At 41.9% G+C, this 17901-nt stretch overlaps 2 protein-coding genes across 8 annotated transcripts in view; both read right to left on the bottom strand.

Moving 5' to 3' along the window:
* The window catches only part of LOC116064080, a 272833-nt gene that overhangs the window by 193887 nt on the left and 61045 nt on the right, over positions 1-17901 (bottom strand). The window lies entirely within an intron of this gene.
* On the bottom strand, positions 11851-13874 carry LOC116064081. 7 transcript variants are annotated; one of them, XM_031319129.2, is made up of 7 exons: positions 13743-13874; positions 13269-13616; positions 13069-13110; positions 12769-12807; positions 12572-12682; positions 12371-12405; positions 11851-12265 (listed from the first exon to the last, which is right to left on the bottom strand). In XM_031319129.2, the coding sequence occupies exons 1-7, from the start codon at positions 13783-13785 to the stop codon at positions 12161-12163; spliced, it is 723 nt and encodes a 240-aa protein (XP_031174989.1). In that variant the 5' UTR covers positions 13786-13874; the 3' UTR covers positions 11851-12160. The 7 variants fall into 7 exon arrangements, with proteins under 7 accessions (XP_031174989.1, XP_031174990.1, XP_031174991.1 ...); XM_031319130.2 differs by having other exon boundaries at positions 11852-12265; positions 12572-12679; positions 13743-13873; XM_031319131.2 differs by lacking the exon at positions 12769-12807 and having other exon boundaries at positions 11852-12265; positions 13743-13873.

Raw genomic sequence — 17901 nt, 5'->3', positions numbered from 1 at the left:
AACATATTTTAATTTCACAAAAAAGTGTATTTATTAAAACAAACATATTTACATTTATGGAGAGTAGCTCTAGCAAAGTAAATGCACTATAACTGCGTCATTCTTTGAAGCCACTCCTCTTTGGTTTTGCTCTCGGTGTTTGGGCAGTAAATTTTCCCTTTTAAATTGGCTGTGGCCAGTTTCCCCTGTACGAAACTGGCCACATTTTTGACACAAATTGGTAGTCACAGTGCGGGTGTCTCTGCAGGTGGAGGGAGTATGGGAGAAATGGTAGCGCTTGCTACAGGGTTAGTGATGGGCACTGTGGCATGTGGCAACACAAACTGAGACCCTGGTGCTGGCTTGGGCAGAAGCAATCTGGGCAACTGAGGTTCTGTTGCCATAGGTGCTGAGGTAGCTGAGGCAGAGGGCTGAATGTTTTTGAGCTTGGTCTTCACCTGCCCAGCTGTGTTTGGCGGCAATTTGTATATGTGCATTTGGTGGCTGTACTGTGGAGGTGTGACAGACAGCACTCGTGCTGGAGGCAGCGTGTCAAAAGTGACTGGCCGAGCCACAGGTAGTTGCAGACCTTGCAAAAGCACCGACACCTCCTGAGCCTTTAGACGCTCATTGTGCCACGTGATGAGCGTCCTCTGGTTGACCTCCACCAGCTGGAGTGTGGTGTGCTGCATTACCTCTGAGTTACTCAGGATTAGCTGCCTAATTTTTCTATAATCCCTGAGAATGAGATCCCACTTGCATAGGGATACTGTGCCTTTATTTGTGAATTTATTTTTGGGGCTGCGGTGGATGTTACACAGCCTCACAAAGGTCATCTCTACAAGGCGACAGCAGTTGGGCCACTGAGCAGGAGAGCCACTGGATCCCAGGACGCACCTCTTCGTGCTGTCGACACCAGGAGTGAAGGTAGCAAGCTTTTTTGGCGACCTAAATTTCCCCGTAACGAGCCTGTCCTGATGTCGAGCAGCATAGTTCACCCTCTCTTTATCGAACTGCTCCAGGTTCTACCACAAGCTGCTAATTGTTGCCACTTGTTGGGGACTCAGTACAAGGCTGCTTTGGGTCCTCAGTTCGACAAGATACTCCGCCAACTCATCCACTCTTTCCAATCCTGGAATGCCATGTCCACCAACAGCTTGGAAATATATAACTGGTGGTTAGGTGGGTGTACATATGCATTTTTGTTTTCATTTAATTGGGCATTGGAAAATGACTAAATGATTGGGAAGAGTTTGTCATTTGACTACCATAGTAAACCTTACCGTTGCTGAGGGCACAGGACCGGTTGGAGCAGGCAGGGCAGAGGGCGGTTGGGCAGCAGGCAGCACTGGAACAGGTGGACCCTGGGTAGAGGGTGGCTGGGTAGCAGGCAGCTGTGTGGCAGGGGGCGGCTGGAAACATACAACTGCTTTTTAGAACTAATTGTCAACTTGACTACCATAGGAAACCTTACCATTGCTGGGGGCACCCAGCCGGATGGACCCTGGGCACCAAGCAGAGGTCCAAAGGCTGGGCGACAGGCAGCAAAGGAGTAGGTGGACCCTGGGCAGTGGGTGGGTGGGAACCAACTAGAGGTGGAGAAGAGGTCAGCTGGGCAGGAGGCAGCACAGCATCTGGTGCCACTAGATTCTCGACAATGGCCTCCTCTCCCAAGGTTTCAATAAAGCCTTCGTCCTCTTCCCCTTGTTCCTCGATGGTGATGTCCTCCAGCAACTCTGAGGTCCTGTCTGAGCCAGGGGTCATGTCCACCAGGGGCTGTTGACTCTGCCTCAACAGGTACTGGACTCCAATGAGCTCCCCTAAGCAAACATTGTAATAGGAAAAAAAATAAAGGGAAATTATGGCGCTGTTCCCTGTGAAAACGAAAAGAGGCCAATACATTATATCTATGACATAAAGAAACACAACAGTGGAACACAATACATTGCATAGAGAAACATAAACAGTGGAAAATGTTAATTGCAATGAAATAAACAGTAATGACAAGGTGTGGTATATTCTGAGATGGCGAACCTGGAATACATCTGGCCAGGTGGCAGTGAAAGGACTCCAGCGACGTTGAACCTCTGGCGCACCTATAGGTCTTCAAGGCCATTCCACCCTTGGTAACCGTCCCTGTTTCCGTGTAAAGCTGCACATGTGGGGGGGTCCTGAATGCAGCCAAAATGGCGCTTCTGAATTCGCCACAAGTGCTGTAGCCGCACAGTGTCAAAGAGCGGAACACCCATGGTGTCTTTGCTTTTGGGCCCGCTAAGCTCTCCTATGAACATGTCCAGGAGGCTGATGGTGTTGTCCGTCCCGCGTGTCCTTCTCCTACAGTGGAGTGCCAGCTCTGCCTTGGAGATGCGCTTGTCCACCTCTGCATCCGTCAGAGTGGGCCAGCCTTCTTTGGTCAACTCCTCCATTTTGGTCCTTCGCAGTTCGGCAAGGTCCCCAGCATCCCATTCAAAAATGCATGCCGACAGCCTCGCCATGAAGATAGGATACAGCTGATAGGCATCTGTTGTGACCCCTCCAGCCAGACGGCGCGTGAAATGCCAGATGTCAAGGCGGATAATAACATCTGGCCAGCCACTAAACCGCTGCTGCAGCTTTGTGTCTCCTGCCTCCTTGCAGCAGTGGGAGTCCACATAGAGCAGAGTCGGAGGGGCAACATCTGCCCTCCTGTCGCTCCACCAACCCCGCTGCCATTGCATCGATTCCACCACCTTCGTCTGCAGTCAGGACACTAATCAGCACCTGACCAATTTCATTGCCCACAGACGTCATCCATTGTGCCGTCCCCTTTGCAGGCCCACTCAATTTCTTTGTGATCTGAAAGAAACAAATCATAAACATAGAAAACTTACAAGTAATCATCATTATAATTATCAAAATAATGCCTGAAGCATAGTAATGAAAAGAATAAAAAAATGATTTCAATTATTTCAATTATAATTTTAAATTAGGGTGGAATTATTAAAACAGCTCTGACCTTCTTGGTGGAGTCAATTTTTAAAAAGAACCCAAAAGTGGAGGTGATGGCTGCCTTGATGTCGTCCAGCCTGCTGAGGATGTCCTTGCTGTACAGAGTGAGGAGCCACTTGTAGCTCGGCACTTCCACAGGTGCTGGAGGTTCCTGAAACGTCAGCTGTTGGAGGCCGGGCTTGTTAAGAAACCCCATACACTCTGAGGTGTACCGACCCACCCGCTGTAACCACTCCTTGCTGTGGTTCTCCTTCAATTGACCTATGAGCTGTACCGGTCCATTCCCCAGAATCCTCTCACGCAACAAACAATGTGAAATGTATTCCACAGGCATGTTTGAAGAGGGAAAAAAGATAAATTCAAGTATCATTTTCAGGTCAACTTTTTGTAGGAAATACTGTCAAAGGTCTTAAAAGGTTCATACATAAGTTAATATCAGCGCAAAATAATTACTTGCGTGTGAGGATGACCCTGAACTCGGACCGATGGGCCAGGTCTAACTGCTGCAGCACGGTGTGTCCCCAGGACAGGTAGCTGGACCTGCACTTGGGGCAGATAAGGGTCTCTGTGACCATGTTGTAGTAGTTGTCGATGTCCAGTACCTGTCGCACCCTCCTGTGCAGTCCACCACCACACAACTGATGCCTGACACATGCAGGGTTGGTGCACTGGAGGCGTAGCTTCCACAGCCTGTAGGGCATCCAGACCAGGAGCCGGTGGGAGAAGAACCTGTCTAGAGTGGGAGCCTGATGGTATAAGACAGTTGGAGGTGGAGGGTTGTACCACAGCTGTAGGTGGTCCTTCAGCTCTAGCGTTCCTTTGCCATTTACCCGAAACAGGGCTTCAGCCACCCACTTCTGGTCCTCCTGCGGCATAGTCTGCGGCCAGAGCAATGGCAGATCCACAGGGACTGCAGGCTAGGTTGAAACAATAAGTTTACACAGCATGACACAGCTTTGTATGATACAAACGTGTATATTTTGATTGGTATCTTACTGTGGTCTCTGTTGCTGGAGGAAGAAAGAAGGAAGAGGAGGGTTGGATGATGGGCTGCCGAGGAGCTGAGATGGCTTCGGGTTTAAGGGTGATGTGGCAGGAATTGGTGGTCTGTGGAATCTATTGAGTGTAAAGTTTTGATTCAATAAATAGGTGTCATTATGAACTTTCAACCTACATGTCATTGACTTTTAATGACATTAAGTGATATTATTTTCACCTAAGAGGGTTTCCGCTGCACATTCAAATTAGGTTTGGCTGCAGCCGTATGCTTGCCTCCAAACCTTGACTTTTCAAACTGTTAACAAAAAGATAGTAACTGGTTATAATAAGGTTGTTAAAAATGGATTAGTCAGTGAAACATATAAATTCTGTACCACCAAGGTAAAACCAAGGTGTTTGTAAGTAAGATGTTATTATGAAATAATAAAGTACAGTATGCTGACCATTGATGGTGACGCTTTGGGTCATGTGTCAGGACTGTACACTGGTGTGCCTCTGGCGAGAACAGTGTCCACTGAACTGGTGCTGGGGGTGGCATCAACTGAACTGGTGCTGGGTATGGCGTCCACTGCAATGGTCCTGCGGGTGGCATCAACTGAACTGGTGCGGGGGATGACGTCCACTGCACTGGTGCTGGGTATGGGATCCACTGCAGTGGTCCTGCGGGTGGCGTCAACTGAACTGGTGCTGGGGGTGACGTCCACTGCACTGGTGCTAGGGTTGTTGGTTGTGCTTTTGTCGGCAGTGACGTCCACTTTTGCTGGTGGATGACCCTGTAATATATGTATAAATATATATACAACACTACAATATTATATGACCTTCCAGATGTTAATTTATTCAGGCACACTGATATTGCATCTATTGCAAGACTATTGCATTCAATCTATACAATGTGAAAATGTATGATAATCGAAGGCACCTTGTGAAATCCACACAAGCAGGTGTGAGATTTCCCCCAGAGAGTGACCTGCCCCCTGGACTGAAGCGGGCACTTCTCTATCTGTAACCATAAAGAACAATTATGACACTATTTTATGTATGGCGTCTCAATAATAACTATAATATAACTATCAATCATCTATCAATATTGAATTTAATAGATATGTTATCAGCTAGCTGTATCATTTACCTTCTGGTATAGTTCATACCACCTCCTCTGTTGAGGAGCAGGTCTGTTGTCCTCTCCAGACGGCCACACTCCTGAGCTGGCAAACCTCTGCAGGCGTGCCAGCCATTCCCCGTCACCCATCGCTTTGTGCGACTTCGACATGCTGTCATGATACAGAACACACAGTGAAAAGTCAATATAATAATCAACATAACACAAACCACATAAGAAAAAAAAACATAAGTCCTTACTGCCATTATAGAGATGTAATGGCCCACAGATAAGCTGGACATAACACTATTGACTTGAAAGTTTCAGTGAAACTTCTGGGTGTTTAGGGATATTTTGTCCATGTTAAGCCTTAATAGGACTTGGACACTTGCATTTAACATGATCTCCATGTATTTAATATAGATTCAGTGTATTTCTGCTCCTCAATAATGATCATGGCCATAGCATTACAGAGTAATAAGCAGGTAGCTTTAACTTCACTGCTGCTAACAGAAGTACAATACTTCTACTCCACAACTGTATTAATGTGCATCAGATGTGCTTAAAAAGCTAGTTCTGGTGATTCTGAGTAATACTGTGGAAAAATAATGATGGCTAGCTCGATGCTAGCTAACCTTCGTGTGCTAGCTCTTAGCTAACCAAATGTGTGTTGATACTACCAATATATAGTCACAGTAGTTATATATATTAGGTATATCTTTATCTCAACGACATGTATTATTAGCTGAAAACAACTGGTTTCCCAAACCTAGCTCTAGGTACTAATCTAGTTTACCTTAATGCTAATTGCCATAGACAAAGTAGCCGCAGATGCCTGCCGCCACTTTACAAAATAGTTAATCCGTATTTTAATTCTCAGAGGTAACTTGTGTTAATATTGCGTAATAATTGCGTAATAAAACACACACCATTGGCGACATTCAAACGCACCTGTTCTACTTGGAATGGATTGCTGTGCTAGCTCGCTAATTGCTGAGCTGTCAAAACCTTGTCAACAAATGACGTACGTTAGCATGAGGATCTGGAAAGAAAGAAAGATGACCCTTTACAGTAATTGGATGACAAAACCTAGGCCTGGACATTTGATTGGGATGCAATTTCTAAAGTCGCAACGTGGTTGGCCTTGAAAGATAGACCTAGGGATGTCATTGGATCGGCAGTACAGACTTTCGGCTGCCGGGTACCGCCATCCGGGCACCCACATGGTGCATATTTTTAGCAGAGTGGAGAGCCTCTTCTCACTCCTGCAATGCGCTGCGTTGCTGTTTGTGGAATAATAGTACGTGTCTACTGTCAAGTGACATTTCCCCGCTTCCCATTCATTTTTAATGGGAGCAGCTGTGCTGAACGACCTAGCTCAAAGCATTGCCTAAATTACTTTCTTATTCCAGCTTACTAACCCTGCACTGAAACCAGTGCACACATGTCAAGAACCTGATAGTTGAGGGTGTAACCTGAGATTATGACTAAAAATGAAGAGCAGTATACTCTTTGCAGATGTTGATGTAATTTGAGAAAGCTAACCTGAGTTTGTGGAAGGTGATGAGGAGTGGAGGGATTTAACAGTTTCGACAGAGATTGATATTCATGTTTTAAGGGAGCAGTGTTTGTGTTCTGTGAAAACACTTCACTATTAAAAAGTCTAAATATAGCAGTTTCATTTTCTCATAAACAAGTAGGCTACTATCACTCTTTCCTTTTTATACTTTTCAGAGTGTTGACTTCAGACACCTCATGATCTTTACCTCAGTTGTTCTCAGACCACACTGTGCTGTCTCTTCCTGTCAGACAAGTGATTATCACTCACTCCTCCCTCTAGACCATTTCACACGCCCTATAACTAAGTTTGGCAGCCATCAGTGTCATCAGACAAAAATATCAAAGATGAACACTCTGACAGAGAGACACATAAGCCAGTAAATACAGAAACATTATTCCAAATTTATTTTATGCCAATGAATCCTTTCACCTGCCACCCACACATAAAAACACATCAGTAGATTAACATAATGAAGCATCAGTTTTACTCTGAGCTGCAGTTCCAGATGTTTCCTGAGTCTATCTGGTGGCAGCATACACAACATGTGGCTCCAGCTCTCTCTCTGATGCAGGCCTGCGGCTTCTTTTGGGTTTCACCTGGAAATTTAGAGCTGCGTAGTTCAGTTCATCTGAGCCCAGATCCTGTAAATCAGAGTATTCAGAGTCACACACTGAATCACACACACTCTGTAGCTGAGTTAGCCAAAAATCCATAAAATTCGTTTACAATTAATGATTGTTAACCCCAGTTTACACATGAACATGATTTTGAATAAAATCCCAGCTGTGTTACTACATTAAAAATACGAAAAATGTTTTTATTGAAACCGAGGTTGCTCAAACATCATTTAGACATAGGCCACATTGTCAAATATGACACTCATTAACATAACACAAATTGCTGCATCTTACAGTTGTTATATTTTAGCAGGAAGGCTACATGTTCTCTCTCATGACAAGATATCTTCTGGTTGAGCATCTTTAAAACCATAACACACAGTTTATATAAGTTAATGCTGGGTTCACCTTGTTTCTTTCTGGCTGCAGTTCTTCATCCACAGCTCAATGGAAAAAAAGACAAAAGTTTCATTAGTTTAATATTACTGACCATATACTTTGCTTTGGTTTTATCCATCATGTGCATCAAATTATAGATCAACTGTACCTGTCTGGAGTCTCCTGATTTTAACAGCCAGAACAATGACGACTATAGTGAGGAAAACAGTCAGAACAGTCAGAGCACCCAGGATCAAACTCATGATGTTTGTCATTCCATCAGACTCCTCTACAAGACAAAGGACAGAATTTTTTAGAAGACATAGTTAAGATTTAAATTACTGGCTCTGTGGTTACTTGCACAGTGGAAAAGTGGAAACCTTACTTTCAGTCTTTCTTTCAAAATCAGATTCACCATCACCTTTAAAACATATAAATTAAATAATTTGACACGTATTGGTTTCTTGTTTGTCTTCATGCTGTTTTCATATGACTGTGACAATAAATGTGAGATGTACTGTGAATATGATGAGAAAAATAGATCTCTAATGCTTAACTTACTTACCTTGAACTTTTAAATGTATTACATTGAAAATGACTGTGTTTATTCCTGTAAATTCCACAGAAATACAGTCCAAAGTCAGATGAGTCCACTCTCTTGATTTTAAGAAAGACAGTAGAGATGTTGGAGCTCATCTCAAATCCGTTTTGAAATCCATCACAGAATGAAGCGTTTTTATCAGGGTACATAGAGGAGATGCAGCTGAGCTTGGTTCTGTTGATCAGTCTGAACCATTCTGTCAGAGTTGGAGTGCTGGGAATGTTGGAGCACATCAGAGTGACGTCTCCACCAGACTGGACCTCCACAGTGTGAGACTCAGAAGCTGAGACAGAGATCCAGCCTGAAACAAACAGCAGAGACAGAAAGAGAGTTATCCCTGAGCTATCATGCAGCACTTACTGGCAACAACAACAATATCTCAGTGCTGAGAATAACCGAGTGTCAGTACTTACTGAGGCTGCAGAGAAGTAAAGCTGTTACAAAGGTGAAGCTCCTCATTGTGCGGTTTAACGTGTCACTGCAAGGATAGTTTGTACCGCTGAGCTCTTATAAAGGAGTTAAGAGAGGCGGGGTGTTCAGAAGTGACGCGTTCTGGCTAAGCCACGGTTTTGTTCCGTCCCTGCCAAACACCAAACCACCTTGGGAGCATCTCCAGAAGTGGAGGGTCTTGCTGCCCGACTCATTGAAAGGCTCTCTACAAGTACTTGAAAGAACAATCATGCGTTTATTAAGCTAGTATCTACCTTCCACTCCAAGCACTCCTACAATTAAAGTCCATGCCTTCTCTTTTCTGGCGTTGTCCTTAAAAAGGATCTGTGGTGTCGTATAACGTTAACATGTGTTTTTCCATCTCCTAGGAGAATCTCTTGTCATCCACGGTGTTGTAGAGGAGACATATACGATATTGGGATTTCTTTTGGTAAATTGACTGTATGCTCTCATCCTTCCACTTCCACTGCGTTTTCTCCACACTTTGACCCTATGATCCAATTGCTGTAGGCAGAATCTGGACTCATCACTGAACATAACGTTCCTCCACATGTTCAGGTTCCAGTACACGTGTTGCCGACACCAGAGCAAACGGGCCTGGCGGTGAAGGGCAATGGCAGAGAAGATTTGGCAATTTTTTCATGGGCGCAACCCACATACTCAGCACTGCTGCTCATCCCACAAATGCATGTTGGTGCCCCATTTGTAAGGGAGCTAAACAGGCTTTCCAACGGTATAAGATTTATTGCCAAAAAGCATTGTTACCACAGAGAAATAATCTACTAAACACAAATTTCCTTACTTTTTGTGATAAGTTTAGAATCTTTATTACAATATGAGATTTTATTTACAGTGACAGTACTGAGGACTTCCAATGAAAATAAAACAATGAAAGAAAATAGCATTCACTGCCTGCAGGTAGCAAAGTGTCTTGTCTAATAGCAAAGTATCTTGTCATGCAACTGATGGTAGAATTAGAGATGAGAATTGTTTGCTCTCAGAAATTAAACTCATCTTTTTAAATCAGAATCTCATGCAGTCGATTACCAAGCCTCATTGAAATGATGTATTTATGGTGATTTTGTATGAAGCAGTAATACTATAATAACAGTATGTTTTATAAGTAACATTTGTATTTCGCCTCTTTTTTTTTTTAAACGTCTATTGGTATTTTAGAAAGCAAACATTGCATACAAATTCTATAAAATATTATAGAAATAGTTTTACAAAAACATTAACATACACAGACACAAACACAACCTAGGGGCTGTTTCACAAAAGCAGAATTTATAAATCCAGGATAACCGATACAGCGAGGCTTGACCTAGTTTGATCTGTGCAGCCTTGGTGCGTTTTACGAAGGCCAAGCCAGGCTGAGGAGGAGCGACTAGGTCGAGCCAGGCTGAAGTAATTTGGATAGATGCACGTTCACGGCTTTCCTTAACAGACCGCACGGTGGATAACAGATTTACTGATGCTAAAATGGAGAATACGCATTGTTCATACTTTATACAGAGTGAGCAGCAGCTTCTTATGGAAGTATGATGACGTGAAAAACATTATTTGTAAAAAAGAAACACGACCGCTGTAATGAAACAGCGAGAGAAAGCCTGGCAGACCGACTGAATGCGTATGTAGCCAAAAAATATACATTAACTGACCACTGTTCTGAATTGGAACAGTCATAATCATACCATTGAAGGATTAGGCTACTAATCATTTGCATAAATTAACAATTGTACTTTTTGCCTTAAAAGTAAGAAGAAGATAATGTTACTCAGGACATTTACCATGAAGATCAATTTTCTACAACGCTAGAATATGATGCATGAATATCTCTTTCACTCTGTTCCTCCCTCTCTCTCTCATGGGCTAAAATATAAATTACCTAAGTCATATTAACTTCTACTGCTCGCTTTAAAGCAAAGTGTACAACTGTTCGTTTTTGCAAATGACAGTGACTCATTGAATGGTTTCAGTTAAGAGCAGTAGTTCATAAATGTATATTTTTAGACTATCATTCAGTTGGTCCGCTATTATCTGCCACGCTTTTTCTCATGTGTTTTTATTTTTTATTTTATAGAGGACGAGTTTCCTTCTTTACATATTATATGCTTTGCTCCCTCGTATATATGGACATAGAATAAAAAGACACTGAAGAAATTGGACTCTAAAATCTAGAAACTATAAAGATAATTAAGTGATAAATTTCATGCACATTGTAAACATGAATGTAACAGAGTATATTCATCAGTTATTTACCCCCAGCTAAATATAAGGTCAAAAACCATTGGGGTGTCCTCTCCCTGTAGTTACATGAATGTACAGTAGCCTACAACACTAGATAGTTACTGGTCCAGTGAACTAAGTCTATCATTTTTGTTGATTTTAAAATTAGGGTACAATCATCCCAAAATATAGTCGTTAGAGAATACAAAAAAAATGAATCATCTAAAATAATTGAAGGTGCATTGGTCCACTATAGAAACACACATGTACAGCACTTTATATGTTGCCCTTAGTAACAGACTTCATTTAAAACACATTTGGCAACTTTATCAGACTTTTCTAATTATCTCAACAACTGCTGTAATATATTCATCAAACTTCTAACAACAATATGAACAGCAGTCTTCATACCGCAATATAACAGTAACAATGTCACATGAATAATTCTAAAAAATAATGGTCACAACTTTAAATAATAACAGTACTTAAATGAACAGCAACATGCACGTGTTGTATTTTAATGCAGGCTGATAACAATAAGGATAATCAGATTAGATAATAAGTAAAAAGCTGCTCCACATTCTTATTGACATCAGACCTCAGGTAGTTATCAGAGCTGAGAGTTAAGGCGATATGTATTGCCTAGCTTCTACTATATCAATGAAGGGTTGCCAAGTCATACTAAATGTTTCAACGGAACCACGCGATGTATATGTGAGTTTTTCCAGTTTTAGGTGCTGCATAACGTCTTTGATCAACACAGTGAAAGTGGGAGGTGGTGCCTGTTTCCAGAATGAATGTGGGTGCTAGAAGAGTTATGAATCTTGATACAGAGAGAAGGGGTCCTGTAAGAGGACGGTTCTCTCACTGGGTTGGGTTTAACCGCGTGTCTCAGAATATTATAACACCTTTCTGACAAGTAATGCAGCAAGCAGTACTTTCCAATGAGGTGCATGACATTTACAGAAACAGCCTCCCTGAGACTTATGCTGCTTTGTATTATCTGAGGGGAAGTGAACGAGGGGAATAGACGCACTGCTATCAAGTCAGCATTTACAAAATCTTCTTTCTGTATTGATGTGCACTAATTACATCTTTAAAAGAGATAAAAATTCAAACTCGGCACTAGGAAGAAGGTTGCACATCTTTTGTCCTTCTTTTGACAAAGTGATGTCAGTCCTCCTGTCCACCATCTGCAGATGAATATGATAAAGCATCAGTTTTATTCTGAACTCTTCTCTGCTTTCATCCTGAGTCTATCTAGTAGAAGCATACACAACATTGGGCTCCACTTCTCTTGTTTTTCTTGTTTTTGGACAGAAAGCCACAGCTGCGTAGTTCAGCTCTTCAGAGGTCTGGTTCTGTCAAAGAGAATATTCACACTCACTTATCTTGAAAGAGATAATGACTTGACACAATTTAAACTGATAAAAACAAATAAAAGTAAATGATAAAAGTTGATTCACCTCAGGCTGTTGTGGATTCTGTTCTTCATTGGCAGCTGAATGAAAGAGACAAAACGTCCAATCAGGTCACTGACAATCATTATTCATCATTACTTTACTCTTATTCTGATTGAACATTTTTCTTTCAACATATTCACACAATTTTAGAGAAGTAGTAAAGAAATCAAAATAGAAAACAAGAGAGTAGCTTTCAGGAAGTACCTTTCTGAAGTTTCCTGTTTTTAACAACCAGACCAATGATGACCATTAAGAGGAGAACAGTCAGAGCTCCCAGGATCAAACTCATCAGCTTTGCTGTTCCATCAGACTCTGCTGAAAGAAAGAGAATAGAATTACTCTGTTTTCATTTACTGGCTCAGGAACTGTGAGAACATTAAATCTTTTATGTTGAATCTTACTTTCAGACTTTCTGTCGTCGTCATGAGATTCATCGCTGCCTTTTAACAAAATAAAAGATACATTTACTTTTGATTATACTTTGAAATATTGTATCACTCTCTTATTTGGAATCTTTTCAAATAGCCACATGTGTTCTTTTTGTGCAATTAATAAATTAGCAATTATAGAAAGATGTTTATGACTTATGGGCTTGAGAACTGTGAGAACATTAACCAAAGTTAGGATAGACACATTGTTTTTATCTTAAAAGGACTAGCAGTCACTCTGCACAACTAAAGAAATGTGACAGAGAATCTTACTTTCAGACTTCCTGTCAGTGTCATCATGAGAATCATCACTGCCTTTTAACAAAATCAAGATAAGTTCATGTCTGATTTTTACCTTGAAAAATAGTATCACTCTATTGTTTTAAAATGATGAAATGTGCTCTTTTTTGCCAATTATGATATGAGCGTATATAAAAAGAAGAATACAGAACACAGGATTTTTATAATCTTACCTTTAACATTGAAGTGTATTGCGCTGAAATGAAAAGGTCCTCCGATGTAAAATCCACATAAATACAGTCCAGAGTCAGATACATCCACATGTTTGATTTGGAGAAAGAGAGTGGAGATGTTGGTACTCATGTTGAATCTTCCATTTTGACTTCCATTACTGTATAAAGGTTTTACTGTAGAGCTGAACATCGCAGAGATAAAGCTGGCCTTGGTTCTGTTGAACACTCTCAACCAGAGTGTTGCAGCGTCTCGGCTGGACGGGTTAGAACATGTGAGTGTGACTTCTCCACCCGGCCGACCCTCCACAGTCTCAGTGTGAGACTCAGAACCTGAGACAGAGATCCAGCCTGAAACAAACAGCAGAGACTTGTTATAGGAAGGTAAACAATACCTCTTAATAAATATAATAAAAAGCAAATAAGTTGTAATGCTGGAAGTAATGAAGTTGAGAGAAAAGTATTGTCAGTACTTACTGATGCTGCAGAGAATTAGAGCTGTTATCAGGCTCTGTTTCATCGTGGTGCGTATGATCACAGCTCTGTGATGTCTAACTGAGCTCCAGGAAGGCTGCTCTCTACTTCAGAGGTGGAGTCTTTGACAACATATGATCGCCTCAACAGATACCAGACCAAGTTATTCTTAAGTTACCAGAGTAATGTTCAAACCAATTGAAAACAATTTACATCAGATACATCAAGACCTTTTATTTAAGACGGTCAAAACAAATCCACTAATACAAAATAAGATTCACATAACCTTGGTTGATCTCGACCATAAAATAAATTTTAGCAGATAGTCTCTATTTTTTTTTTCGAACTTTTTTTATTTAGATTTTAACAATTAACAATTGGGAAGTGACATAACATAACAAACAAGGTAAACACATCACAGAGGAACCGGAAAGACATTTCCCCTCAAATCCCCACCCGCCATCCAACCCAACACAGGTCCAAAATGGGGACAAACAACACAGGTCCAAAATGGGGACAAACAACATATGCCAATAAGGACACACAACCACCAAAAAAAAAGGGGCAGGAGCTCAGTTCTCCAAACTGGGGGATAAGCTGAGGGAATCAGCGAGTTCTAGGAAAGGGTTCCATGTCTATAGGAATGTCGAGATAGAGCCTTTCAAAGAAGATCTAAGCTTCTCCAGCTTCAAATTGTGGAGCACCTCTTTAATCCAACGGTCATGTGTAGGGGGGTGGGAAAGCTTGCAGTTGAGCAGGATCAGTCTCCGAGCTAGCAGAGATGCCAGGGCCCGCCTCAGTGCAACAGGGAGGCCAGCGTCAGGGGAAATGCCAAAAATGGCTGATAAAGGGTTAGGGGGGATAATGTGCCTGTAGGCTCTACTCATGGTGTCAAAAATGCTCATCCAAAAAGATGTTAGTTTGGGACAAGACCAGAACATATGAGTATGGTTGGCAGGGGACTGGTTACACCTGTTACAAGCATCTCGGACAGTGGAGTATATTTTAGACAATTTTGTAGTGAACTTTATGAATGACCTTGCATTGGATTAAGCCATAATGAGCACATATGGAGGAGGAATGGACCATAGCCAGAGCATGGTCCCATTGTTTGTCCGTAATAGTCATGCTCAGGTCACCAGCGGTCAAAATCGTTTTCACTTTTTTCAACCAGAGGTAAGACATTTGTGCGAAACTTGTCTGAGGCCCAGGTTATATAGGTCTCTCATCACATCCCGGTATACGGAGCGTTGTTCGACCACCTCGGGAGAGTAGTCCTCAAATATGTGAATCGGGGAACCCTTCTAGTTCAGCTTGCCCAGAAGCCTATGAGCCTCACGTATGACCAACTTCCGGACCTGAAATCTGTGGAATCGCATCACGACAGCACAGGGCTTTCCACCGGGGCCAGGGTGCGGTGTGCTCGGTCCAGTTCCGGGGCTGAGTCCAGTGTTTGTTTGCAGAGAACCTCAACTAGGAGCCGAGAGAAAAAAGCCGTCAGCTGAGCACCTTCAATGTTCTCCGGGAGGCCCACTATCCTTATATTATTTTTTATTATCTGTTATCCAGATCGGTGAGTTTAGCTTGTAGCCTAGCGTTCACCTCAGTCACTGCAGCTAGCTCGGTCTCCATGGTTTTCATGTCTTGGCTTGTGGTGTTGCTGGAGACATGTGGTGAATGTCTCCAGTGATGAGAGACACTGTTGGTGATCCAATATAGTAGTCTGGAAATGATCTAGCCGCGCCTCGAGTTTGGAAAATGGCGTGTTGAATTTGGCTTGGAAAGACTTGAGCTCCGTCAAAAGCGAGGCCTTGTGGTCGGCTAACATAGCCGTTAGTACAGTTAGCACGGCGCTCAGTAGGGAATCACCTTCTTCTGATCCTCTTTCTTCGATTTGCTGACCATCTTCTCATCGTGGCGAGATGCTGCTGAATATAGTTATGTATAAATGGCTAGTTGCAATGCTTTGGCTGGACTGCAAGGAAGGTTAAAACTGAAAAGGATGGGAGCGAGGGACAATGCGACCTACTCCATCGTATCACACACCGGAAGGCCCTGAAATCAAGTATTTTGACTAAGTGTCCTGATATGTTGATAATAATGTTGAAGTTCTCTGCTGATTATGATATTTCATATACCATGTCCAGTTAACACAGGCAAAACCAGAAGCTGTGGTTATAGTTTTACATTTTTTTTTTTTTTTTTTTTTTTTTCCCCCTCCATTTAACCCATTTTTAGTCAAGTTTCATGTGTGAGTTCCATAACTGGTGATGTAGCATAACACAGACTATTATAAGCTACAGTTTTATATTCCTCTGTCAAGACTTAAACAGAAGGAGCCTTGCTTTTGTGTTCTGCCCGTTATTTTGTGTCGACTTTACAATTTTAAGAGACTCTCCATTACATTTTTATTTTAAAAATAAACGGCTACAAAATTAAAATGTGCAGAGATCAAGGGCGGACTGGCCATCTGGCATACCGGGCACTTCCCCGGTGGGCCGATGTGCTTTTTGGGCCGACCGCCGACACTTTTTTTTTTTTACTTTTTTTTTGTCCGGCCCATAAAAGTGGTAGGCCTAGATCGGCAGCCCATTGTTTTTTTTTTAATTGACACTAACGCTGGCCCAAAAGTAAAAAATATCACATAGAGGTTTAATGTCCCTACACAAACACCCCCTACTTTCACAATGAAATGGACTAGTCCGTAACAGTGCACAGCGCGAAAGATAAACACACAGTGACAGGAGAACTTCTTGCTTACTCATTACATAGCGTTAGTAGTTTTAAGGAGTAGGAGTTGGTATACATATTCAGGGGAGCGCAAGGACGGGTGGTATTTGTGATCTTATGTGGTGGGCCGGTCTGGGCCAAAATGCCAGGGCCGATTTTTGGTCCCAGTCCATCCCTAGCAGAGATGCTGATGTTATTAATAAACTGTGGCAAACCTGATACAGTAACTGAAAAAACTGCACATAGAATTTAAACACAATAGAAGCTGATTCAATCATACCATACAATGCTCATTGCATCAGTAACAGCAGTTTAAATCATACTTGGCCAATATTAGTTAGTGCATGAAAGGCTTAGTAGGTTTAAAATGCAGGTCTTCACCTTCTGTAGCTTTGCTGCTACCTGTCATATCTGAATCATGTGCAGCCTTTAGCAGAGTAAACACTTTGATATGTGTTCTGGTCGAGAAATCTAAATGTGAATTGAATTGTTCTGAGTCTGCTTTGCTAGGCTGCTGCTGCTTAGTGGCGAAAATGGGTAGTGTATTTTGTGACGTTATTGTTGTTAACTAGTGGATGAGTTTAGTTCCCACACATGTCAAATGGTGAAATACTGCTGTACGGCTGTTCTATACATGTCGGATCCTTGGAGAAATACATCCGTAAGTGTTCTTTTGGTTGTTGTACGCAGATATCATAATTAACACTTATGTGAATATGTATGCAATAATATAATAATTATTAAGATGTAATTTCATGTTAGCGTAGCTCATTCTTTTTCCTTGTGTAAGTTATGCTAGCGCTAGCTGCGTGTGTATATGCACAGGCTAATATGTGTGTGTATGAAAATTTGAAAGGAATATTTGGCTATTTAGTAATTATATTTTTGTTTGTATTCCTTAGTTTTACAAAAAGAAAACAATGCTTGGAGTGAACTCTTCAATAAATCTCCATCTTAAGTAGACGTCAAACCAGCTTCATTCATTGCCTTGTTCTTCATCTGCCTAAGCATTGTTAGGACACAACTGCTAGGACAGAATAATATGAGGCAAGTGAGCAACTGTCACCTTGCAGCATGCATCTTTTCACCATAAAGCAGAGATGTGAGTTTGTGCAAGTATTGAGTCTATAAAGTGTGACGATACGTGTCTCTTGGAACATTGAGGTCTCTGTTGTGTGTGGTTATGATGCAGACAGCTGAAGGCTGTGCTTCCTCTGGTTCAGATCTCATCAATGATACAGATGCAGACAGCGCTGTTTGTGACCACAGTGGCCAGGCTGTTCTCATGAACAAATCGCTCATAGCTATGAAAAGTAAAGCACTGTAATTCGTATGTTTTACACATATTTGTTGCTGTATGTAACTGTATGTAACTCAGATTGGACAGATAGTCTAGCTAGCTGTCTGGATTTACCCTGCAGAGATCTGAGGA

This window comes from Sander lucioperca, chromosome 9, assembly GCF_008315115.2.
Source record: "Sander lucioperca isolate FBNREF2018 chromosome 9, SLUC_FBN_1.2, whole genome shotgun sequence".
Lineage (NCBI taxonomy): Eukaryota > Metazoa > Chordata > Actinopteri > Perciformes > Percidae > Sander > Sander lucioperca.
The sequence above is the reverse complement of the archived record's forward strand: the minus strand, read 5'-3'. Positions and strand labels throughout refer to the sequence as shown.

Excerpts from the sequence above, each read along its gene's own strand:
- LOC116064081 (XM_031319129.2), bottom strand. The coding sequence starts at position 13,785 with ATGAAACAGAGCCTGATAACAGCTCTAATTCTCTGCAGCATCA. Across the intron at positions 13,617-13,742 it reads TCTAATTCTCTGCAGCATCA|GCTGGATCTCTGTCTCAGGT; the intron begins GTAAGTACTGAC and ends TGTTTGTTTCAG. Across the intron at positions 12,266-12,370 it reads AGAATCCACAACAGCCTGAG|AACCAGACCTCTGAAGAGCT; the intron begins GTGAATCAACTT and ends TCTCTTTGACAG.